The sequence below is a fragment of the Balaenoptera musculus genome, chromosome 1 (genome assembly GCF_009873245.2).
Source record: "Balaenoptera musculus isolate JJ_BM4_2016_0621 chromosome 1, mBalMus1.pri.v3, whole genome shotgun sequence".
NCBI lineage: Eukaryota > Metazoa > Chordata > Mammalia > Artiodactyla > Balaenopteridae > Balaenoptera > Balaenoptera musculus.
The window spans coordinates 67,155,110-67,181,846 of record NC_045785.1 but is presented as its reverse complement, the minus strand read 5'-3'; the positions used below and the strand labels follow the sequence as shown (position 1 = coordinate 67,181,846).

At 35.4% G+C, this 26,737-nt stretch overlaps 1 protein-coding gene across 1 annotated transcript in view; it reads left to right on the top strand.

Annotated features, from left to right (window-relative positions):
- PIGK (phosphatidylinositol glycan anchor biosynthesis class K) overlaps positions 1-26,737 on the top strand; it is a 134,965-nt gene that overhangs the window by 50,218 nt on the left and 58,010 nt on the right. The window contains exon 9 of the mRNA XM_036859284.1: positions 9,177-9,349. Coding sequence (XP_036715179.1) covers positions 9,177-9,349 — 173 coding nt within the window. The remainder of the gene's footprint in view (positions 1-9,176; positions 9,350-26,737) is intronic.

Genomic DNA, 26,737 nt, shown 5'->3' with positions numbered 1-26,737 from the left:
CCCCAGTCTCTCTCTCTCTCTCTTTTTTTTTTTTTTTAGTACCATGGGTTTCTGTTAATGTGCACATGAAGTAAAGCCCATTGCTAATGGGAATCTCAGAAGCCAAAAAGCTGCAAAGATTGGTGGGTACCAGACATTTAAAAGTTATTAGAGCGCTCATCACCTAACCCAAAGAGTCTCATGTTAGGATAAGTTGGTCACAGAATGGGTTAGACTGACATCTAGGTCACCCACCAACCTCAAGAAAACTTCCATGCAACAATGTACACTGTAAAGCACCGCATAATTCCCAACCCTGCCACAAGTCCCTCTTAGGTATTAGTTTGACTGAGAAAACCAAAGGCCTAGCTAGAAGACATGTGATCCTTTATGTCCAAATAGTTGAGCATACTGCCTTCCATCACATCTGCTTAGTTTATATTTAAGAACTATGAATCCTGGAAGCTGCAGTTATTTAACAGAATGGCAAAGTTTTACTAAAATCAACCTAGAATTACATTGGCCATTAGGAGGAATGTTCCAAATAGGTAAGATCACTTAAAAACAAGGGCTCCCAAGTTAAACAAACCAAATGGAATACCTGTTTTAATTAGTATGCAGAAGTCTCCAAAAGCTTTCAAAATTCCAAAATAACTTCATTAAAAGATTCGTTGCAAAAAGCCAATGAAAAATTAAAGATACAAAAGATATCTAAAACAATGCCTAGGCCTCCCCATTTCACCTTCTTGGGGGTTCATTATCAAACCACTTGCCCAGAGATCAATGTTTCAGCTGTAATCAGCTGGGACACTGGAAAAGAGATTGTTCTCAAGGCCCTGTGCAAATTCTTCAACATCAACTTAAACTCCCATATGGGCCCCTCACAGAGTTGATGAAACAGATTTTTTGGGTAAACTGCTGAATAATTCCCTTAAACACTTAGGGAACTGAAATTATTCAGAGTCTGGTAAGAATTTAGACCCTAAGCTAGATATACCCAGAGGAAAAGAAACATTCCAACAATAGGTAGATGGGTGTCATTCCTTTTTGCCAATCCCCAAACCTCCTCTCTTCATCTCAAAATACTTGTAGGTATTGGGACTTTGGAAATAGAATTGTTCTGCACTTAATCTGTGTCTTTGTGATGTAGATTTCCTATCCCCATCTTCTCTGAGACTTAAGAGCCATTCTTTGAAATGCAATTGTTTCTCATCAGAAAAGAAAAAAAAAAGAAGGGAAGAAATATTTGGAAATTTGGGAGATAAAAAAAAAATCTTAAGTGTCTTCTCCACAAATATTGGTAACTATGAGATCTCCCTTTGCGTCTGTGTGTATCTCCTTATGTATGTTGTAGATATGTGGTTTTTTTTTTTTTTAACCTCTAGATGGTACTGCAGAATTATTTTGTAAAAGAGCTCTATTTAGTTGGTTTGAAGACAAGCTTGTAACGATTGTGTTACCGAGTGCAAGCACGCTCTGCTCGCCGCACAACAGGCCAATAAATCGGGAGACAAGGTGTTGAGGCAAGGAATATGACTTTATTCAGAAAGGCAGCAGACCGAGAAGGTGGTGGACTAAGGTCCCCCAAAAAACCATCTTATCGGGGTCTGGATGCCAGTTTCTTTTATAGAATCAGAGAGGGAAGCAAAGTAAGAAGGCAGAATAGAGAGGGAGAGGCGGGGAGGAAGTAAAGTAAAAAGGGCCATCAGTCTTGGAAAAACATCTCCTGGAATGGCCAGCCTCCAGGAGGGCATGTGTTAATTTCTTTCTTGCAGTCATTTGCAGGTGGGTAGGGTTCCCTGCGGCAGGCCATTATGTATGATTATAATAACAAAGGCAGGGAAAAGCAAAGGCTAAAGTCAAAGAAACAGATCCAACGTGGAGTCAAAATTGGCTCTTCCCTGTTACAGTTGGGCATTCCAAAGTTGTCAGAAATATAACAGAAACTAACTGAAATGCTTTTTAAAATTATGTGATCTAAGATAGCTTTTGTAAATAAAAGCTAGTTTAAGGTTGTTGGTTTAATTAAAGCAGAGATGTCTTTAGAGTTATCAGCATTAAATGTAATACTTTTATTTTACCTAGGCTTGCAAGAAAAATAACTGGGTATGATGAAGTTTTCATAAATAATCTAAACAACTGTTAAGAGCAAGTATTAAATAAATATAAGTAGGATAAAAAGTTTTTAGTTGAACTTTTCAAATTAATTTCCCAAATCTTTTCAGTAACCTGAAACCTTAAAGTTTTGCTAAGATTAAGTTAAGTGCTAGAAATTTATTGAATATCTAGATCTCCCCAAATAAGACAAAATACTGAGCCATTAATTATTGAACATAGGTTTATCTACTTTTGGTTTCTTATTATAGAGAAACCAAAGATAAATTTGGCTTTATTAATAAGCATGTGTCGACTGAAAAAAATGCGCAACCAAAAAGTTGAGAATTATGTTTTGTTTGGCAGACAAAACTGAGGACTGAAGCCCAGGACGTAAACTCTCAGGTAGCTCTGAGGGACCGTTATGAAGAGGTAAGGGAGGAGCCAGATTTTATCGGAGTTTTTGCAACAAAGACCAGGTAGTCAGAACATCAAAAGATTACTGTTAATTAAATGAAACCAGACATCTCAAATTAATGAATTTAGCACTTTTCTATGTATGGGAAGATGCAAGAGTCTGGGCTCATTGAAATCATTCCTTTGATATGCACCACAGCTGTCTAGGGCCAGTATCCTGGGCTTTCCCATCCTGAGTCCCTTCAGGGTGCACCTTTGGGGGCAGCTGTAGTGGCTCAATGGCTGCAACATCCTTTGTTTACTGATATGGCAGGCGGCATTATTCGTTCACATTTGTTTGGTGCCATGCTGAGAAATTTTCTATGAGAAAGCACATGTTTCTAGAAATTATAAAAAAGTATTTATAAGTTTGCCAAGCTGTAATGCTAGTGTAAGAGATAGTCCACGATTGTTTACTTCCTAAATTTTCACTAGAAATTAAGGTTTTTAAAGGTTAAAAATTCTAATTATGCAAGTAAAGCTATTAGAAACGATATGGGAGACATCTCCATATGCAGGGAAAAGCAGGATGTGTTTTTGGCTAAGAAAAAGTATGAGGAATAAAGATGCATTTGTGTTAAGGGAAATGAGGATAATTTTGTCTGAACTAGAACTTCTGGTTATGAAGGACAAACTAAAGGTATATAAAAGGTTGAGAGAGAGAATTTTACCTTGTCTAATCAAGCTGGCTGAAATTGAATTGTTTATAAAGGTTTTAAAAATTAAGCTTTATTATCAATAGTGTACTTCAAACTAGAACTTAATTTTTTTCATCTGCTAAGTAGACAGTATTGTTTCATATTGATCTATGATCCTGTTTCTTCAAGTGTCCAAACCTTTTGGTATCTTTGACAGACTTCCCAAAATCAGATTCTAAAACTGAAGTCTTTTGACCTCAATTAACTTTCAAGTTTTTCAGAGGATGCCTGGAACATTTCAAAGGATGTATTTCCTCTCCTTATAAAAAGGAAGATGTTAAACTGATTAGGCTTATTTCATATGTTAAGTTACATGGGAAACATTGTCAAATAAGAAGGAACAAGCCTTCTTTATGCTGTGTCTATATAGGTATGTATTATAAGTGTTCCAGAAATCGCATGAAATTCTTGGAAGTCTGATATATCCAGGTGTATTATATTGTCTGTCATCAAAATTGAGACTTACACCAAAGGACTGAACCTCAGTATTAGGGAGTTGCCCTAGCTGACTTTCATGCAAAAGCAGCAGCAATAGAGGCTTATAAAGATGGTGGCACATGTGGATGAAGTCCATTCTGCTTCTGCAAAACATGACCCCCTCATTGCCAGACTTTTGCCATCCTGATGTCCTTGTAACATGGCAACAGTTTGTTCCTGAATCAGAGAAATTAAGGTGAGTAAATAATGGCTGTAAACTGAATGACCAGTCAGGGCTATGGGAGAACCTAGACAGCGTTTGGTTCTTCCTGGCAAACGTTTTTCTTTTTTTGCATTCTTTTGCCCACCCACCAGTGCATTTAAGTATAACAATTTGTCCCTAGAGGTGGTCTCAGACCTCCTCTCTCTGGACTCCTTTAGCACCTACAACTGGACTTCATTCATTTGCCACTTAGTATGGGTTATTGGTATGTTCTTGTTATTGTATGTATGTTTCCCGGATGGGTTGAAGCCTTCCCCTGCTGCAAGGCTAGTACCCTCACTGTGGCAAAGAAACTGTTAGAAAATGTGTTTCCCACCTGGGGTATTCCTTCCACAATCTCCAGTGATTGAGGCACACACTTCACTGGGAAAATCATACGGTCTTGAACGAAAACCTTGCAAATTTCTTGGAATTATTACTGTCCCTATCACCCTCAAACATCAAGCAAGGTTGAGAGAACTAACGGAAAAAACTGGATTCAAGCAGAACAAGAATTAATAACATGGGACTGAATGAACTGATAAGGATGATTATAATTTTTATGACTGTGTTTAAAATATTGCGGGTTCTTTAATGTTTTTTCCAGATTTAAATAAATCTTTTCTCTTAAGCTATCAACAATTTGGTAATATATAGCTTTGTGAACAAAGATGAAACATTTACTTTTTCTCCCTATCTGATCCCCAGAATTCAGAAACTTTCAGTGAGTATTCTTATTTTCATGTTCCTTGTAACAGGACACAATTAGAAACATGGGCTGTATTACGAAGGCTTTGACTGGAATGTGTACATAGACTTAGACATGACCAGACAGCTGCAAGAAACCACGTGGAAAAATCAAGCTGGTACTTTGCTTACAAAGTTCCAGCAAAGCAATCTTAAAAAAGAACTTATATGGTCAGTCACTACTCTTGCTGTACTTCTATAAAAATCAGGCCAAGTTTAATACAGACAAATTAGTTTTACCGTGATTATCTCTGGTTAAAAAAAAATGGGATAATCATAGAGAGAAAAATTATGTTTGCACCTTTGTAGATATTAGGTTCTAGTCCTGTTAATTGTCTTTGTGGTCAAAGATTCCTCTAGTTTCCTCAGATATCTGATTATGACTTACCCAATTAACATTTCCAGCTTTCTCTCACCCTTCTGATTTGGTATCACTAAGAACAAAGGCAGCCCTTGAGCCCCATTGGAAGGGACCTAACCAAGTGTTCCTGACCACTGACACTGCTGCAAAACTAAAAGGTTTTGAGCCTTGGGTGCACATCTCACAGCCAAGGAGGATTCCACCTGGCATCTGGTCCTGTACTAATGCTGGAGACCCCTGAATCAAACTGACAAGGAAGGGAAGTAGCTGACATTGACGTAGACTGCTTCTGCCCAAGATGACGGATCAAGACTTCATACTTTAACTAAAACCTTTTCCTCTTTGCTTTCTTTCCTTTATTCTGGAATCTGACTTGGAAAGATAACGCCATCATCCGTATCTCCCAGGCCATTGCTTAGAGGGGTAACCTCTTGAATTTAGAACAACTTTTTATTTCAGGTTAGGAGAAAATCTGACTGACCCTTGGCTTGAATGGGCAAGTGCAACAACCCTTGCAAATGAATCCATTAACAGTGCCACCTAAGTGGAAGTAGTTTGTGCCCTGACAGGATTTGTCTTAGTCAGTGATGGTTATTCTCCTTGGGCCTATGAATGCCTAGATGGCTGGTATATAACCAGGCAGTACCTCTTAGGTTATCCAACTGTGCCCCTAACTGTTCTAGAAAGGACCTACCAGGAGGCATTCATAATTCAGAATCGCTTCCTTTGGCAGGGCCAATTTCCCTGATTAGGAGTAAATACAAATGAGAATGATCAGAAGCCTCTTCTTAACTCTTGAAAGTATTACAGAATCCACTGCTAAAGCATTAGCTGCCCAGAAAAGATCCTTAGACTCTGTGGCTAGAGTTGTTCTTGATTATAGAATAGTCCTTGATTATCTTTTAGCTGAACCAGGAGGTGTCTGTACTGCAGCCAATGCCACCAACAGGATTGACATTTCTAGGGAAGGTGAAGCTCAGTCACTGAGCGAACCACTTGGCTTAAAAGGGCGACTCCTTAAACTGGGTCTTTCTTTGATCGGTTTGGGTATTGGGGACCTGACTCTGAAGTGCCTTCCAAGTACTGGGGATTATGCTGTTTATAATAATCCCCCTGGCGGATCGTATTCTCTCAAAAGCTTTCAATTCATGTTCACAGCTGCTAACTGCCAGGCAAATGATCTCCTACGACTGGAAGGTCAGAAATGAAATGAGGAGAATGACCAACTTAAAATTTATGAACCTGGAACCATGATCTGTGGATGTTACGGGAATTAAGCAAAGAAAACGTTTTGGGCGCTCTCTATCCCCCATCCCCCTAGAGGCAATCTGCATGATAAAACCCTTGTCATTTCCTCCCCCCCCACCCCCCAAAGGAAGCCTGGCCTAAAAAAATCTTTTCTTTTGCTAGTAGCTCCCCGACTTTCTTCCTATAAAACCTATTTTGTACAACCCCTCAGAGCACCCTTCTAGTTGCTAGATGGGATGCTGCCTGATTCATGAATTGGCCTGTTAAAGCCAATTAGATTTTCAAATTAAAAAAATAATAATAATCATATGGTACTGCACAAAAACAGACACATAGAACAATGGAACAGAATAGATAGCCTGGAAATAAAGCCATGCTTGCTTATATGGTCAGTTAATATACGACAAAGGAGGTAAGAAAATAAAATAGGGGAAAACACTCTCATGCACCCCAGTGTTCATAGCAACATTATTTACAATAGCCAAGATAAGGAAGCAACCATAAGTCTCCATCAATAGATGAGTGTGTAAAGTTGTGCTATATATACAATGGAATATTACTCAGCCTTAGAAAAGAATGAAATTCTGCCATTTGCAACAACATGGATGGACCTAGAGGGTATTATGCTCAGTGAAATAAGTCAGAGAAAGACAAATACTGTATGCTATCAATTATATGTGGAATATAAAGAAAAAAACAGAAGTAGACTTATATAGAGAACAAACAGATGGTTGTCAGAGTGGTGGGTGAGTGGGGACATGGGTGAAATAGATAAAGAGGATTAACAAGTACAAACTTCCAGTTAAAAGTAAATAAGTCATGGCAACGTAATGTACAGCATAGGGAATATAGCCAATAATATTGTAATAACTTTGTATGGTGACAGATTGTAAGTAGACTTGTCATGGTGATCATTTTGTGATGTATAAAAATATCAAATCACTATGTGGTACATCTGAAACTAATATAATTGTTTCAATTATAATTCAGTTTTTTTTTAAGTGGAAGTTTCTTTTTGTTTGTTTTTGTGTTTTTTTTTTAGCAGTAAAGAAGATAATACTTATTTAGTGTTTCCCAAGCTCATTCAACTACTTTTCTTTTCCTGCTTTCTTCTGCTAGTACCTAATAAAACCGACCAAGTTGCTCATACAGGAATGCCTTTGATATACCTAGAACTTTAATTTTATTTTGTTTATTTTGTTTTATCTTTTATTTTGTTTATTCAGCCTTCTGTCTGTTTTGTCCTTGTTTGACATTTAACTTTCTTGATCTTCCCCCACCCTTTTTTCCTTCTTTGCTTCTTAATTTATATCCTGAACTCTTCTTTGTATTTCCTGTTATTGCTTTCCTGAACCTGGAAGGCAGTATGATGTTAGACCAATTAATCTCTTTGAGCCTTAGTTTGAAGGAGAGAGAATAATTTTTGTATACCTCAAAGTTATTGGTAAGCTTAAATGAGAATATCTGCAAACTGCTTGCACAGTGCTTGGAACACTGTTTCATAAATTATAGTTGCTGTGCCCTTCCCCATCCCTCTACTGTCGCGTTGCTGATTACCTACGCAGATAGTCTTGTCCCTACAAGTGGGCAAGTGCTGTGGGCTCTGGGTCCTTACTAGTGGGCCTGTAATGGTTTCCTTCATATGTCCTGGGCTTCTGCCAAATTGAGTTCTTTGCCTTAACATGTCTCTGCAGCTGCTCCTTTATTAGGAATGTTATTTCCAATCTAATCTTCCTTTTCCTTCAAAAAATAGCTAAAGCCCCACTCCTTCTTTTTTCTTATCCTCAAACAGTAAGAAGTTTATCTTTTTCTGAATTAGAACCTGTCCCCTTTTTTCTACCTTGTTATGTTTATTCATCTCTGACTAGACTTAAAGCCTTGAGGAGAGGGCCCAAGTCTCATCAATTTTTGTATCCCCTATGGAAGGTAACCGTGTGAAGTGTGTATAATAGACACTTTTTATGCTTTGCTGAGTGAATGAACATGTGTCTGGGTTTAGCAGACACTTGGTCCTGTCCAAAACGTCCATACGACATTTGGCCCATGCCAAAAGGTCCTTGAAATTTGGTCTTGTCCAAATGTTCATGAGCATATTTGGTTCATGCCAAATGGTTTTGGACAGGACCAAATATCAAGGACCTTTTGGCATGGACCAAGTGTCCTGCAAAGGTCCTTGGTAATGCACTGATGTTGAATTTTAGGAATAAGATAAACATAAAAAATATTGTGAGATCTGTGTAGTGGTGAAGTTGTAGTTTTCAGACTATTCTCTGGAGCACTATAGTGTATTGAGGTGCTTTGGGTTTGTTATTTTTATCATGGATAAACTAAGAAAGTTACTTGATTTATAGAATGGTTTTTGTAGATTCACAGCAGGAGGATGAGGGGGATAGCTAATGAGGAGGCTATGCTTAACTTCCTGCAATCCAGAGCAGCTCTGGTTTCATCTTTTTTACATATTGAGCTACTATGTAATATTTTATTTGAATTTAAAGTTTGAATGAAGGGTCATGATTACAAAATGTTTAAAAAACTGCTCTGGTAGAGCATTCCACTGAGATGGATACAGATACAGAAAAAAAGCAATTCTCTTGCCATTGTGTTGCCTATGAGTTCTCATAAATAAGTGTTCAAAATAAACTTTGTAACATATGATTTAAAAAAGTGAATGTTTTTTCGTTCCCTTGCCATCTTCCTGTTTTATTGATAACCTATTCTAATGTCTGTAAAGCTTCTTAAAGTGTCAAGCATTATGATAGCAATGAAACTTTAATCTTTAGAACCAGTAGTTTCTTTAGGTTGGGAGAGCTTTGAAAATATACTACAGTCTACTATATTGTATTAATGGATTTAATAAAAGTTGTATGAATATGTAAGCATGTGTATTTATTATTGTTGTCCATATTTTTTTCAGTTTCAGGTATGCCCCAAAAGTCTATGTGTGTCTACTCCTGGACATCGCACTGATCTTTTTCAGAGGGATCCTAAAAATGTCCTGATAACTGATTTCTTTGGAAGTGTACGGAAAGTGGAAATTACAACAGAGACTATTAGTTTGCAGCCAGATTCAGGAATCATGGAAAGCAGGTATTCATCTTAAATTATTATTTGAATAGAGTATTCTAGTCTCATGATTTGTAAATTTTTATGTTACATTATATTAAGAGAAGAAAATTAGTATTTATAAAGAAAATCACACATTTCTATCCATTCTTTACTTTATGTAGCCCCTATGCTTTTCAGATTAATGGGCAAAAGCTGTAAATATCAATGGGAAGCTAAGATCTTGATTAGGGTTATGTTGTAGCTCCAAAATATGTTTGTAGAAGTATGAGTTCAGGCTTGCTTTAAAAAGGACTAAAACTTTCACAACTGACTATCTCAGAGCCATACTTTTCTGTCAGTAGAGGTATATATGATGGTTCAGAAGACCTTCATGATGGGGCAGGTATGTGAATGTTTCAAACATTATTAATACTCTTTAACAATGTGTATGTTGTCACCCATTGCAGTAGAAGGTGTTAAATGACGTGACACTGAATAGGGAAGTTGGCAGCTGGGCATTTAGAGTATAGTAGGGCACTAGGAATCTGGTAGATGCAAGGCAGATAAACATATAAAGGGGAAGTGAGTGCCAAAAGAATATAGGTGCCAAATATATACTTCAAGCTATAACACAATGCTTGCATTTTCAGAATTTCTCTGGGCTCCAGCAATCTGATTAGTTCTCTGCCACATATTTTGGTTCGTAGAGTCTGGGTAGTTTGTGAGCCTGGTTCAGTCCTGTCTCTGGCTTTTGCCTAGTGTTGTATTCTATTAATCTTGAAAAGTTTATCTTTAGGATTTCTTTGGGGGCTCTTAGTTATTAATTAGGGAAGAGAATGAGAGAGAGAGGTATAAGTCAAGTACTCCCCTCTTGGGGAGTGGACTGTGTGTGTGTGAGTAGTGAGTGTGCATGTGCGCACGCACGTGTGTGTGTGTGTGTGTGTGTGTGAGAGAGAGAGAGAGAGAGATTGCGAGAGACTGGTTGATTTGGGGTATGTGAATTTAGAAGTATTTATAATGTTCTGCTTGTTTTCTTCTCTGTAAACATTTTTAAAGGCACAATACTTTGTTGGGATTAAATAGTGTCTCAGTTAATAGCCACTTTCTTGAACTATATAGACGTATATTTTCCTAGCCATTAAACTTTGTTATTTGGGATTGTTTAATGCTGTCTGTTGGAAACTCATACTCAAGGGAACTTTTCTGGATTGTCAAATGGCGGCATATAAATTACTTTTAATTTTGAAAATTTCAAAGATTTATAATTGAGCTTGTGAATGTTTTAGAAATAGATTAAAAAACTAACATTAAATTATTCCTTATGAAGATTTGAAATTGATATTATTATTTATTATTTCCTATTATGGATATTCAAAGCGTTGGATTTTTTCTTTTTCAATTTCCTGTGTCTGTTGGCTTAAAAAATATTTTCTTGAAACAGCAGGTGATACCCTACAACAATATCACTTTTATTTATTATTTAAAATTTAAAATTACTTTCGTAAAGTAGCTAAACTATACCTTAATACTTAGCAACTGAAATTGAAATTGAGCTGCTATATGTTTTTTACCAAATTCATTTTGTAATTTCCCTTGAACTTAAGCCTGTGAGATACAAGATACACCTTCTCTTAATCGTCTGAATATTGCATTAATTTCCTTTAGAGATAAGGACTATCTTTATACTTCTTCTGTGTTATTTTCTATTCTATCCACTTAACACGATATTAAATATATAATAATTGTAAAATAAAAATGATTTCAGTGGAATTCTTCTAAGTTTTATTATATACTCTGGAAAGGTGAAATTTTTGTCTCATAAAGTATCTCCATGTATTAGTTCTAAAGCAAAAATTGTTGGTGCTGATAATTATCTTCCTTTATCTTTAATCAAGGAGAAAATTATATTAAGCATCAAAGCCAGATACCAGGCACTGTTTTTTGGTTTTGTTTTTTAAATTATTTTATATTGGAGTATAGTTGATTAACAATGTTGTGTTAGTTTCAGGTGTGCAGCAATGAGCAGACACTGTTGAATTAGAGCACCCTCTAGTGTTTATAAATAAATTTTATTTAGAACATTGCTTACAGATGGTTTCATAATTACTGATATTTGTTATCCAGTTAATTTAGGAGGATTAAGTTCCCAACATGTTCCAGGAATGGATGATAGAAATATTATCTCATTATATATAGGTGCTATTTATATGCAAGTATGAATGGCAATTGGATGTTTGTTTAGAGAAAAGTATTATATATTCTTGAGAGATCAGCTATCACAAAAAAACTACTTTATTAAGGAAATTATGGGCTTGAATGTATATGTATTTTTTCAGATCTTAGGGTAAAAACATCAATACAGTTACTGTTATTAAAATTGGCAGTTAAACTTTTAAAAATACTGCTTTCTACATATATTAGGAAAATAACAACTCATTTGTCCAGATTGTCCATATTTCATATTTTGTGTATTAAACTAAACTAAAGTCAGATATGATGGAGAACATTAGTACATAAAATTGACTGAAGTAGCTGTATGAAATAATTGGTTTTTTGTATGTCTTCCAACATATACATATTATATGAGTAAGGTACAGTCATATACTTATACTGAGTAAGGTCATATCCTTACAGTCATATCTTTAGTAACAACAGTTGTTTCAGAGTGTGTTTTACTTATGGTGTTTTTAATTTATTTACAAGAACAAATGAGGTAAAATAAGGACTGTTTGCGATAAGCTTGGCTTATATAACAATTCTAAACTGCTTTATCTGAGTATATATAGGTTGACTTTTGATAAATATGCAAACAGCCTGCCCTCAAAAAGTTGGACTTTCTGGAATATAGTAATAAGTCCATGTCAGAGTTACTCAGAGTACCAGAGTACCCTAACTATTGATATATAGGGAAAATAGCCTTTAGCTTGAGAATGTAAAAATACAGGCACCAAAATGTAGAAGTGTAAATTCTGTAGGCATTGCCTAAGAAAAAAACGGAATCTGGGACAATATGAACTGTAAATGCTCAACTTTTATCTTGGTTGTTAGATGACATCTTACCTAGTCTGACTTTTGCTTTAGGCTCTAAATTTAGGCACTTGATTCTTTCTATTAATTTTTTTGGTGTAATTTTATTCTGTTATACTAGAATTTCTTTCTCTCTTTAGGCAGTCTTTAGCAACTGAAAATTTTGAATCTAGCAGGAAATTTGAGGCTGGACTCTTTTCTTACAGATTTCTTATAGATAAAAGGGTGAAAATGGGCTAACAAGGTCAGTCTGTGTTTTGAACACCACAGTAGGACTCTTTCAAGGGCTCGGTAAAGAAGTCCCCACTTATATAGGAGGTCAAAGATCAGACAGTTGTTGTCACAGAGATTAGATTTTGAGCCTTTTCCATGTGCTTCTTGCTTTATATAACATATTATCTAGGACGGTTGGATTGTAAATAGTAGAATCCAACCTAAGCTAGCATTATTTCCTTAAAGATATTTATTATATAGGTATTCTGTGTTTTATGGAACCCAAGGGCAGGTCCCAGTAAGGGACTGGAATCAGGAACCAGAAATCAGTCAGGAATGTGGGCAGTACTCCCTCTGTCTCCCTGTTCTAGTCTTCTCTTTCTCTGCTGCTCTGAATGTAGGGGATCGAATGTGTGCACACTACTCTTCTGGAAATTTATATCTGTTCCGGAGATTTATATCTGTTCTGTTCATGATAAAGCCCAGATACAGAATTAACTTGCTCATTCTCCATTTTAAGCTCCCCAGAGGGCTTCTTGATTAGCCCAGCTTGACTACTGACCCAGCTGGGCAGTAGTGGGGTCATTTAACACAAAATCATGGCTACTGGGGGGCCCATCCCATGTGGATAAGAGGAACCCTCCAAAAGGAAATTGGGAGCTATGCAGATACCCTCAAGGAAAAATTACATTAATCCCATTTAATTCGCATAATTGCTTTATGAGGCAGGTGTTATTTTCCCATTATATAGATGAGTAAAGTGAGGCTGAGAAAGGTTAAGAAACCTGCCTAAAGTCCACATCTAACAAATGGTGAAGTCACGATATGAATCCAGGAATGCTTCCTACCTCTAAAAAAAATATATATTATTTTATTGTTTTATAATTTACCCTGAGTTGCTTGGCTTGCTTTCTTTTAAAAGGATATAAAATATAAATGATAGCACAATGAATTATCAGAAAACAAATACTCATGTAACCACCAGAGAAATAATTAGAACAATGCTGGTACCCTGGAAGTTTCCCCAACCCTTACACCCCTTCTCAATCTCTACCCTCTCACTCCCCCTCAAAGTTAACAGTGATCCTGTCTCTTATGGAGTTTACTTTCCTGCTCTACATCTTAGTTACATCACCTAAACATGTATCCCTAAACGTTATGTTTTGTTGCTCTTGCTAGCACTATGTTTTTGGAATTCATTTATGTTGTTGTATGCAGCTGTGGTTTGTTTGTTTGTTTTTGAGTTTAGTAAAATTACCCTTTTTAGTATATAGTTCTGAGTTTTGACAAATGCATACACTTGGATCATCACTATGCCAATCCATCACTACAGAAATTTTCCTTATGCTCCCTTTTCTCCAATCTCTCCCTCATATCCCACTGATCTGTTTTCTGTCCCCACAATTTTGCCTTTTCCAGAATGTCATATGGATAGAATTGTATATTCTGTACTCTTTTGAGTCTGGCTTCTTTTACTGCCATAATGCATGTCAGATTCATACCTGTTATCACATGTATCAGTAGTTGGTTCTCTTTTAATGCTGTATCTCACCAATTGGAGGACATTTGTTTTTGCCCCCTAGTTTTTGACAATTAAATAAAGCCACTATAAATGCATACAAATATAAGTTTTCATTTCACTTGAGTAAATATAGCTAAGAGTAGGTTTGCTGGGTCATATGGAAGTGCATGTTTAACTTTATAAGAAACTTCCAAACTATTTGCCATAGTCACTGTACCATTTACATTTCCACAAATAGTTGTTCCACCTCCTTAATTACACTTGGTATTGTCTTTTTAATTTTAGCTATTCTAATAGGCATGGAGTAATATCTCATTATGATTTTAATTTGCATACCCCTGATTGCTAAGGACATTGAGCATCATTTCATGTACTTATTGGTCATTCATATATGTTTCACGAAGTGCCTATTCAAGTGTTTTGCTCATTTAAAAAAAATTGGGTTGTTTTCTTACTGAATTGTAAGATTTCTTTATATATTCTGGGTATAAGTCCTTTGTCAGATATATGTAATGCAAATATTTTTTCTTAGTCTTTGGCTTGCCTATCATATTCTTTTTTTTTTTTTTTTTAACTGTGTCATAATATTGACATTCAGTCCAGTAATCCTCCACTGTAACAGCTCCTTTACTTTGCAGTGAAAATTGATTTGTATATTTTTTGCCTCTGAGTCCTTGTGGGATTTTTTTTTTCTTATTCAAACAGAAAGTCACAAAAATTATAATCATCCTTATCAGTTCACTCAGTCCCATGTAATTAATTTTTTTTTTCATCTTGATCTTTTGTTAGCACTTTTATGAATTCATCAGTTTTCCATTAGAGTTCTGAAAATGCTTATTCATTCAGTGCAGCAGTATAGTCAGTTACCAGAAACCTGTACTTGTCAGAGTCTTTTCCATGAATTCCTTGAAGATGAAACCCTTTTATAGGAACATTTTTGCGAAAGCATCAGAGTACACCCAGAACTGTCTGTAAATGACAAAAGACTTAAAAATGACCACGGTTAAAGATTTGATGAAAGTTCATAATAATGCAATTGACAAGGAAATTTAGTTATTTCTGAGAGATACATTTTAAAGTAATAACTAGAATTATGACTTATAACATTATACCAGAACATATAAGATTTTTAGAAATTTCATGTAATGTCTGAAACATTTATATTAACATATTTCCATACAAAAACCCAAAGAAAGTTTAATATTAGTTGTTTTTTTGTTTGTTTTTTGTTCTTTTATACTGCAGGTTCTTATTAGTCATCAATTTTATACACATCAGTGTATACATGTCAATCCCAATCGCCCAATTCAGTACACCACCATCCCCACCCCACCGTGATTTTCCCCCCTTGGTGTCCATACGTTTGTTCTCTACATCTGTGTCTCAACTTCTGCCCTGCAAACCGGTTCATCTGTACCATTTTTCTAGGTTCCACATACATACGTTAATATACAATATTTGTTTTTCTCTTTCTGACTTACTTCACTCTGTATGACAGTCGCTAGATCCATCCACGTCTCAAGAAATGACTCAATTTCGTTCCTTTTTATGGCTGAGTAATATTCCATTGTATATATGTACCACAACTTCTTTATCCATTCGTCTGTTGATGGGCATTTAGGTTGCTTCCATGACCTGGCTATTGTAAATAGGGCTGCAATGAACATTGGGGTGTATGTGTCTTTTTGAATTATGGTTTTCTCTGGGTATATGCCCAGTAGTGGGATTGCTGGATCATATGGTAATTCTATTTTTTAGTTTTTTAAGGAACCTCCAAACTGTTCTCCATAGTGGCTGTATCAATTTACATTCCCACCAACGGTGCAACAGGGTTCCCTTTTCTCCACACCCTCTCCAGCATTTGTTGTTTGTAGATTTTCTGATGATGCCCATTCTAACTGGTGTGAGGTGATACCTCATTGTACTTTTGATTTGCATTTCTCTAATAATTAGTGATGTTGAGCAGCTTTTCATGTGCTTCTTGGCCATCTGTATGTCTTCTCTGGAGAAATGTCTATTTAGATCTTCTGCCCATTTTAGATCTTTAATATTGAGCTGCATGAGCTGTTTATATATTTTGGAGATTAATCCTTTGTCCATTGATTCGTGTGCAAATATTTTCTCCCATTCTGAGGGTTGTCTTTTCGTCTTGTTTATGGTTTCCTTTGCTGTGCAAAAGCTTTGAAGTTTCATTAGGTCCCATTTGTTTATTTTTGTTTTTATTTCCATTACTCTAGGAGGTGGATCAAAAAAGATCTTGCTGTGATTTATGTCAAACAGTGTTCTTCCTGTTTTCCTCCAGAAGTTTTATAGTGTCTGGTCTTACATTTAGGTCTTGAATCCATTTTGAGTTTATTTTTGTGTATGGTGTTAGGGAGTGTTCTAATTTCATTCTTTTACATGTAGCTGTCCAGTTTTCCCAGCACCACTTATTGAAGAGACTGTCTTTTCTCCATTGTATATCTTTGCCTCCTTTGTCATAGATTAGTTGACCATAGGTGTGTGGGTTTATCTCTGGGCTTTCTATCTTGTTCCATTGATCTATGTTTCTGTTTTTGTGCCAGTACCATATTGTCTTGATTACTGTAGCTTTGTAGTCTAGTCTGAAGACAGGGAGTCTGATTCCTCCAGCTCCGTTTTTTTCCCTCAAGACTGCTTTGGCTATTCGGGGTCTTTTGTGTCTCCATACAAATTTTGAGATGATTTGTTATAGTTCTGTAAGAAATGCCATTGGTAATTTCATAGGGATTGCAATGAATCTGTAAATTGCTTTGGGTAGTATAGTCATTTTCACAATATTGATTCTTCCAGTCCAAGAACATGGTATATCTCTCCATCTGTTGGTATCATCTTTAAGTTCTTTCATCAGTGTCTTATAGTTTTCTGCATACAGGTCTTTTGTCTCCCTAAGTAGGTTTATTCCTAGGTATTTTATTCTTTTTGTTGCAATGGTAAATGGGAGTGTTTCCATAATTTCTCTTTCAGATTTTTCATCATTAGTATATAGGAATGCAAGAGATTTCTGTGCATTAATTTTGTATCCTGCAGCTTTACCAAATTCATTGATTAGCTCTAGTAGTTTTCTGTTGGCATTTTTAGGATTCGCTATGTATAGTATCATGTCATCTGCAAACAGTGACAGTTTTACTTCTTCTTTTCCAATTTGTATTCCTTTTATTTCTTTTTCTTCTCTGATTGCCGTGGCTAAGACTTCCAGAACTATGTTGAATAATAGTGGTGAGAGTGGACATCCTTGTCTCGTTCCTGATCTTAGAGGAAATGCTTTCAGTTTTTCACCATTGAGAATGAGGTTTGCTGTGGGTTTGTCATATATGGCCTTTATTATGTTGAGGTAGGTTCCCTCTATGCCCACTTTCTGGAGAGTTTTTATCATAAATGGGTGTTGAATTTTGTCAAAAGTTTTTTCTGCATCTATTGAGATGATCATATGGTTTTTATTCTTCAATTTGTTAATATGGTGTATCACATTGATTGATTTGCATATATTGAAGAATCCTTGCATCCCTGGCATAAATCCCACTTGATCATGGTGTATGAACCTTTTAATGTGTTGTTGGATTCTGTTGCTAGTATTTTGTTGAGGATTTTTGCATCTATATCCATCAGTGATATTGGTCTGTAATTTTCTTTTTTTGTAGTATCTTTGTCTGGTTTTGGTATCAGGGTGATGGTGGCCTCATAGAATGAGTTTGGGAGCGTTCCTTCCTCCGCAGTTTTTTGGAAGAGTTTGAGAAGGATGGGTGTTCGCTCTTCTCTAAATGCTTGATAGAATTCACCTGTGAAGCCATCTGGTCCTGGACTTTTGTTTGTTGGAAGATTTTTAATCACAGTTTCAATTTCATTACTTGTGATTGGTCTGTTCATATTTTCTGTTTCTTCCTGGTTCAGTCTTGGAAGGTTATACCTTTCTAAGAATTTGTCCATTTCTCCCAGGTTGTCCATTTTATTGGCATAGAGTTGCTTGTAGTAGTCTCTTAGGATGCTTTGTATTTCTCCAGTGTCTGTTGTAACTTCTCCTTTTTCATTTCTAAGTTTATTGATTTGAGTCCTCTCCCTCTTTTTCTTCATGAGTCTGGCTAATGGTTTATGAATTTTGTTTATCTTCTCAAAGAACCAGCTTTTAGTTTTATTGATCTTTGCTATTGTTTTCTTTGTTTCTATTTCATTTATTTCTGCTCTGATCTTTATGATTTCTTTCCTTCTGCTAACTTTGGGTTTTGTTTGTTCTTCTTTCTCCAGTTCCTTTAGGTGTAAGGTTAGATTGTTTACTTGGGATTTTTCTTGTTTCTTGAGGTAGGCTTGTATAGCTATAAACTTCTCTCTTAGAACTGCTTTTGCTGCATCCCATAGGTTTTGGAGCGTCGTGTTTTCATTGTCATTTGTCTCTAGGTATTTTTTGATTTCCTCTTTGATTTCTTCAGTGATCTCTTGGTTATTTAGTAACGTATTGTTTAGCCTCCATGTGTTTGTGTTTTTTATGTTTTTTTCCCTGTAATTCATTTCTAATCTCATAGCGTTGTGGTCAGAAAAGATGCTTGATATGATTTCAATTTTCTTAAATTTACTGAGGCTTGATTTGTGACCCAAGATGTGACCTATCCTGGAGAATGTTCGGTGCGCACTGGAGAAGAAAGTGTAATCTGCTGTTTTTGGATGGAATGTCCTATAAATATCAATTAAATCTATCTGGCCTATTGTGTCATTTAAAGCTTCTGTTTCCTTATTTATTTTCATTTGAATGATCTGTCCATTAGTGTAAGTGAGGTGTTAAAGTCCCCCACTATTATTGTGTTACTGTCGATTTCCTCTTTTATAGCTGTTAGCAGTTGCCTTATGTATTGAGGTGCTCCTATGTTGGGTGCATATATATTTATAATTGTTATATCTTCTTCTTGGATTGATCCCTGGATCATTATGTAGTGTCCTTCCTTGTCTCTTGTAACATTCTTTATTTTAAAGTCTATTTTATCTGATATGAGTATAGCTACTCCAGCTTTCTTTTGATTTCCATTTGCATGGAATATCTTTTTCCATCCCTTCACTTTCAGTCTGTATGTGTCCCTAGGTCTGAAGTGGGTCTCTTGTAGACAGCATATATATGGGTCTTGTTTTTGTATCCATTCAGCAAGCCTGTGTCTTCTGGTTGGAGCATTTAATCCATTCATGTTTAAGGTAATTATCGATATGTATGTTCCTATTGCCATTTTCTTAATTGTTTTGGGTTTGTTTTTGTAGATCATTTTCTTCTCTTGCGTTTCCCACTTAGAGAAGTTCCTTTAGCATTTGTTGTAGAGCTGGATTGGTGGTGCTGTATTCTCTTAGCCTTTGCTTGTCTGTGAAGCTTTTGATTTCTCTGTCAAATCTGAATGAGATCCTTGCCGGGTAGTATAATCTTGGTTGTAGGTTCTTCCCTTTCATTACTTTAAGTATATCATGCCACTCCCTTCTGGCTTGTAGAGTTTCTGATGAGAAATCAGTTGTTAACCTTATGGGAGTTCCCTTGTATGTTATTTGTCGTTTTTTCCTTGCTGCTTTCAATAATTTTTCTTTGTCTTTAATTTTTGCCAATTTGATTACTATGTGTCTCGGCGTGTTTCTCCTTGGGTTTATCCTGTGTGGGACTCGCTGTGCTTCCTGGACTTGGGTGGCTATTTCCTTTCCCATGTTAGGGAAGTTTTTGACTATAATCTCTTCAAATATTTTCTCTGGTCCTTTCTCTCTCTCTTTTCCTTCTGGGACCCCTATAATGTGAATGTTGTTGCATTTAATGTTGTCCCAGAGGTCTCTTAGGCTGTCTTCAGTTCTTTTCATTCTTTTTTCTTTAGTCTGTTCCGCAGCAGTGAATTCCACCATTCTGTCTTCCAGGTCACTTATCCGTTCTTCTGCCTCAGTTATTCTGCTATTGATTCCTTCTAGTGTAGTTTTCATTTCGGTTATTGTATTGTTCATCTCTGTTTGTTTGTTCTTTAATTCTTCTAGGTCTTTGTTAAACATTTCTTGCATCTTCTCGATCTTTGCCTCCATTCTTTTTCTGAGGTCCTGGATCATCTTCACTCTCATTATTCTGAATTCTTTTTCTGGAAGGTTGCCTATCTCCACTTCATTTAGTTGTTTTTCTGGGGTTTTATCTTGTTTCTTCATCTGGTACATAGCCCTCTGCCTTTTCATCTTGTCTCTCTTTCTGTGAATGTGGTTTTTGTTCCACAGGCTGCAGGACTGTAGTTCTTCTTGCTTCTTCTGTCTGCCCTCTGGTGGATGAGGCTATCTAAGAGGCTTGGTGGGAGGGACTGGTGGTGGGTAGAGCTGATTGTTGCTGTGGTGGGCAGAGCTCAGTAAAACTTTAATCCACTTGACTGTTGATGGGTGGGGCTGCCTTCCCTCCCTGTTGGTTGTTTGGCCTGAGGTAACCCAACACTGGAGCCTACCTGGGCTCCTTGGTGGGGCTAATGACAGACTCTGGGAGGGCTCACGCCAAGGAGCACCTCCCAGAATTTCTGCTGCCTGTGTCCCCGTCCCCACGGTGAGCCACAGCCACCCCCCCTACCCGTCTCCATAGGAGACCCTCCAACACCAGCTGGTAGGTCTGTTTCAGTCTCCACTGGGGTCACTGCTCCTTCCCCTGGGTCCCGATGCACACACTACTTTGTGTGTGCCCTCCACGAGTGGAGTCTCTGTTTCCCCCAGTCCTGTCAAAGTCCTGCAATCAGTTCCCACTAGGCTTCAACGTCTGATTCTCTAGGAATTCCTCCTCCCGTTGCCAGACCCCCAGGTTGGGAAGCCTGACGTGGGGCTCAGAACCTTCAGTCCAGTGGGTGGACTTCTGTGGTATAAGTGTTCTGCAGTCTGTGAGTCACCCACCCAGCAGTTATGGGATTTGATTTTACTGTGATTGCGCCCCTCCTACCGTCTCATTGTGGCCTCTCCTTTGTCTTTGGATGTGGGGTATCTTTTCTGGTGAGCTCCAGTGTCTTCCTGTCAATGATTGTCCAGCAGCTAGTTGTGATTCTGGTGTTCTCGCAAGAGGGAGTGAGAGCACATCCTTCTACTCTGCCATCTTGGTTCCTCTCCCTTGCCTATCATATTCTTAATGTCTTTTTTTGAAGAGTAGGAGATTTAATATTGATGAAGTTCATTTATCACTTTTTTCTTTATACTTAATGCCCTTTGTACAAGGATTTTAAAGCTAAATCAAGGTCATAAAGACTTTCCTTTATTTTCTTCTAGAAGTTTTATACTTTTACCTTTTAAATTTAAGCCTATGATTTATTTTGAATTAATTTTTGAGTATAGTGTTAGGTAGGGGTTGAGGTTCATTTTTTTCCATATAGATATCTAGTTATTCCAGCACCATATATTGAAAAGATTGAATTCCTTATTGCATTATGTTGGTGCCTTTGTCAAAAATCACGTGACCATATATATGTCTGTGGGTCTGTTTCTGGACTGTACTCTGTTGCATTGAACTGTGTCTCGTTTATACCAGTATTACACTGTCTTGATTATTTTAGAATTGTAATAAGTCTTGAAATAAGGTTGTATAAGTCCTACAAATCAGTTTTTCTTTTTTAAAGGTCCTTTTGACTATTCTAGATCCTTTGTTTCCATATAAATTTTAGAATCAGCCTGTCTATTTCTAAAAAAAAAAAAGCCTACTGGAATTTTGATTGGAATTGGATTGACTCCATGTATTAATTTGTATAGACAAATGGTTAAGGAGTATAGACACCTTAACAAAATTGAGTCCTCTATCCATGAACGTATCTCTACATTTATCTAGATCTCCTATAATTTCTCTCTGCATTGTTTTATAGTTTTCTGTGTAGAGGTCTTCCACACTTTTCATTAAATTTATTCCTAAGTATTTTTGTTTTTCATGCTATTTTAAGTGATATTTTAAAAATTTATTTCCCATTTGTTGCTCAAATATAGAAGTACAATTAATTTTTATATTGACTGTATTCTGGGATTTTTATTGATTCTGGTATTGGTTAACTCAATCCCAATCAAAATCCCAGCAGGCTTTTTTCTGTAGAGATTGACAGACTGATTCTAAAATTTATATGGAAATGTAAAAGACCTACTATAGTATTTATTATATCATTGAACATATGAATTCTAGTCTCTATTTATAATGTTTATGAAGAAATTAAATCAAATTTAAATGTACATATTCAGTAGAAACATGTGTTTTGAAATTGGCCAAAATAGATTGTGAGGAATATGAAACTTTGTGATCAAACAATTCGCTGAAAATTGTTCATAGTAAGTTGATATGATTATGAAACTTTATGAACCAAAGATTTGTCAAAATGGCTCAAACAGTAGATGATAGGATTTCTCCCCTACTATTCTACATATTTTTCAAAGTGATTAGTTTACTCATTGGCATAATTCTATATTACCTTATGCATGTTATTTGGCCATTTATTTTATATTGTTATTTATAACTGTTGGTCGCAGTTATTCAGAAGCTCATTGAAGTAGAATTTCAGAACATAAATTGCATGTGGTTATTTGATTTATGAAGACACCGAGACTGATGATTAAATTATCTATTTTGTCATTTTATATACGCACACAGTTTTTTTTTTAATTGAAGTATAGTTGATTTACAATATTGTGTTAGTTTCAGGTATACAGCAAAGTGATTTAATTATATGTACATATATATATTCTTTTTCAGATTCTTTTCCAGTATAGGTTATTACAAGATATCAAATATAGTTCCCTGTGCTATACAGTAGGACTTTGCTGTTTTTTTATATATAGTAGTGTGTATCTGCTAATCCCAAACTCCTTTTTTATCCCTCCCCACCCCCTTCACCTTTGGTAACCATAAGTTTGTTTTCTATGTTTGTGAGTCTGTTTCTGTTTTGTATTTAAATCAGTTCATTTGTATTATTTTTTAGATTCTACATATAAGTGGTATATGATATTTGTTTTTGTCTGACTTACTTCATTAGTATGATAATCTCTAGATCCATCCATGTTGCTGCAAATGGCATTATGACAGAGTAATATTCCATTATATTTATATAACACATCTTCTTTATCCATTCATCTCTTGAGGGACATTTAGGGTGTTTCCATGTCTTGGCTATTGTAAATAGTGCCACTATAAACATAGGGATGCATGTATCTTTTCGTATTAGAGTTTTTGTCTTTTCTGGATATATGCCCAGGAGTGGGATTGCTGGGTTATATGATAACTTTATTTTTAGTTTTTTAAGGAACCTTCATACTGTGTTCTCCATAGCGGCTGCACCAATTTATATTCCAATCAACAGTGTAGGAGGGTTCCCTTTTCTCCACACCCTCTCCAGCATTTATTATTTGTAGACTTTCTGTTGATGGCCATTCTGACCAGTGTGAAGTGATACATCATTATAGTTTTGACTTGCATTTCTCTAATAATTAGCAATGTTGAGCATCTTTTCATGTGTCTGTTGGCCATCTGTATGTCTTCTTTGGAGAAATGTCTATTTAGGTCTTTTGCCCATTTTTTGATTGGGTTGTTTGCTTTTTTGATATTGAGCTGTATGAACTGTTTGTATACTTTAGAAATTAATTCCTTGTTGGTCTCATCATTTGCGAATATTTTCTCCCATTCCATGGGTTGTCTTTTCGTTTTGTTTATTTCCTTTGCTGTGCAAAAGCTTTTACACATAAAGTTCTGATTGTTATAGTTTAAAAATAATGTGTTATGGGCAGATTTTTTTAACACAATTTATTTCACTTTGTACAGTTAACAAAAAACTCCATTGAATTGGTTTATGACTTTTAAGATATCAGTGTGTATAAATAGTATAGCAGAATATAGTATATCCTTTTGTGTAAGTAAAATGTCTCTGTATATAAATTAGTAAATATGTTGACTAGGGATAGTAATTTCTAACTAGTGTTTATTAATATTTCAAACTATATCAAAGCAAAAATAATTTTAAACACTGAACATATAGAACCTAAAATTTTTAAATTTGAAAAATCTAAAAATGACATGGTATTATTTATAAAAATAGAATATTAGGACTTAATCTATTGTGTTTAAGGAATAAAGTTCTGAAGTATATGGAAAAGTAGGTTGTGGGACCTTTAAGGTTTCTTTTAACTCCTTGATTCTATGTTCTGTGATTCTTTTAATCTCCTCACTAATTGTAATATTTTTGCTCTATCCCACTAAATTAAGGTTTAATGTCCTAAATGAGTTAAATCAACTTAATGTCTATTATCTGATGTTATAGAGGGTATTACAGAATAATAATCAAAGGCAGGGTCATTGGAATCAGTCTGCTTCTGAATTCAGAGCCTCTGCCATTTACTAGCTGTGTGCCTCAGGCAAACTACTTGATTTCTTTGATTCTCAGTTTCTTCGTCTGTAAAACGGGAATAATCATTCTACTTTATAAGGTTATTAAGAGAATTAATCTCCATTTTGCTCATAAATCTCTTCTAGAAGTGCTCAAATACAGTAAAGTGCTCAATAAATGTTAACATTATTGAGAGAACATATCACGTGTACTGATAAACATTATTGCTAGAATTCTATTGTTAGTGTATTTTTTGTCACTTGTAAAAATTATTTATTCTGCTTTTATTAATCTAGTATTAGAAAGGAGGTATTTCATATCTGGAGGTTTGTCATTTGGAGAAGTGCTATAAAGAATTGGGAAATTGTGTTTTACCAGAAGGTGGCAGTAGAATTACATATTTGTACATATGGAACTTTTTTTTTTTTAATGCTATAGATTGGGGTAGGTTGTACTTTCAAATAAATCACGGTATTTGTTTCTTTAGACCATTGACAGGAGGAAAAGACTTGATATTGAATTGTCAGTTTAAAAAAGTATGGTAAAAAAATTCTCTCTATATGTAAGTTGTCTTGCTTTAATAAACCTAGTTATATGGAATTTTGGCTATAAAGTAGGTAAATCTACAGGATCTTTCTGAATTGCTACTTTTCTGGCATATTTTTAGGAATTAATTTATATGTTATAAAGTACTTAGAAATTAAAGGCTCAGAAAAAATCTTAAGATGTTTGTGAAGATTATGATTAATTAATAATAAGGATAAAACAGTTCTTATTTATAATTTATCAGTGGGGAAAAACTGGATTCAGTTTTTAACAATTGATTTATATACAACACTTTAGGATTGAAGCTGTTAAGTAAAGCAAGAGGCAGAAGACATTTACATTAATAATATAAATCTGTAATCCCATTTCAAAAATTGCCACTTTTGTTGAAATCATGGTATACCTTGTTACATGGTTTCCAAATATTCTACAGGTGAGGTATTGCCTAATTGTCCCTTCTGGTGCTACATGGAACCTTTAAGGCAGTCTTATGTAGGTAGAAAGAGTATGGAGATGAATGGACTTGTATTCAAATTTTGGTTTGGTTCCTGGCTTTATGTCTTAAAGCACATTACTTTATCTGTAGAAGGGTGATCTACCTTCAGAGTTATTTTGAGGATTGGGGATAATGTATATAAAATGAACATACTTTGTCAATGCCTTTTTAACAGCTTGGCATGTAAAACTCATCACAGCCATGCTGATGTCTCTTCTCCAGTGCAAAAGATACAGTGGAAGTGTTACCATCTTTATTTGATGTACTATAGCTCTGTTTATGTAGCTTGATTTGCATTTTTGCCTGCCATGCCACATTTTGCCCATTCTGACAGGAATTATTGTCAGGTTGGCCTTCCTATACTTACTCATGTAGTTGATTTTTTAAAAACTCTATTTTAGACTGTACTGTATGCTTATTTCATTGTGTTTTTATCTTACCAATAATTACCTTATAAGTACTAGTTCATTATTGCAGTCTATTAGTCTTTCAGTATACTTATTCTGATATCATAATATTAGTGTATCTGTAGGTTTTATTGTGGGGGAAAAATGAACCTGGTAAGGGACAGAGCCATGAGGTCTTTACTAGCAATATCCTCATGATTGATAGCAATTTTGGGGCACAGCTATTAAGTTTATTAGACTACTGTGGTTTTTCTCAGGGGTATTGGATGATTTGACATTTCATGACAATTTTCTTTTTTTAAATAAAGCCAAACTGTACCTAAAAACTGCAAGTAAAGTCATTTATGTGATTTTTCATTAAATTGGTATAACTTAGTAAATATTATTTAAAGTATGTTTTTTGTAAATATAATAGATAATTTCCTACAAGGTGGCAGATAATTAAGAATTCCTATTTCAAAATTGATTTTCTCATAAAAATAAAGAAAAAGCAGGAGACTAAAAAAAAATCATTTGGTTTTTGATTGTGTCCTGGTAATATAAATAGTACTTTAATATTTATGTGCGAAAGGGAACATATTATATTTATTCATGAAACAAACATTTATTGACAATTTTCATTTGAGCTAAAGATTACATTAATCTACTCAACATTGACTAGCTCTATTATTCTTCATCTTTGTCTGTTTCAAATTCACGTATATGAAGTTCTTGTCTTATTCAGTAATATTCCAGACTTTGCACTTTCTTTAGTTTGATGAAATTGTCATATATTATTCTGAAAGTACTTTCACTAAGAGAAGCATGCAGTTGATATTGTTAGGGAATATCTTTTTTCAGTGAGATTGATCAACCTCATTTTAACTTTAATATTAAGAGCCTTTCTTTGTT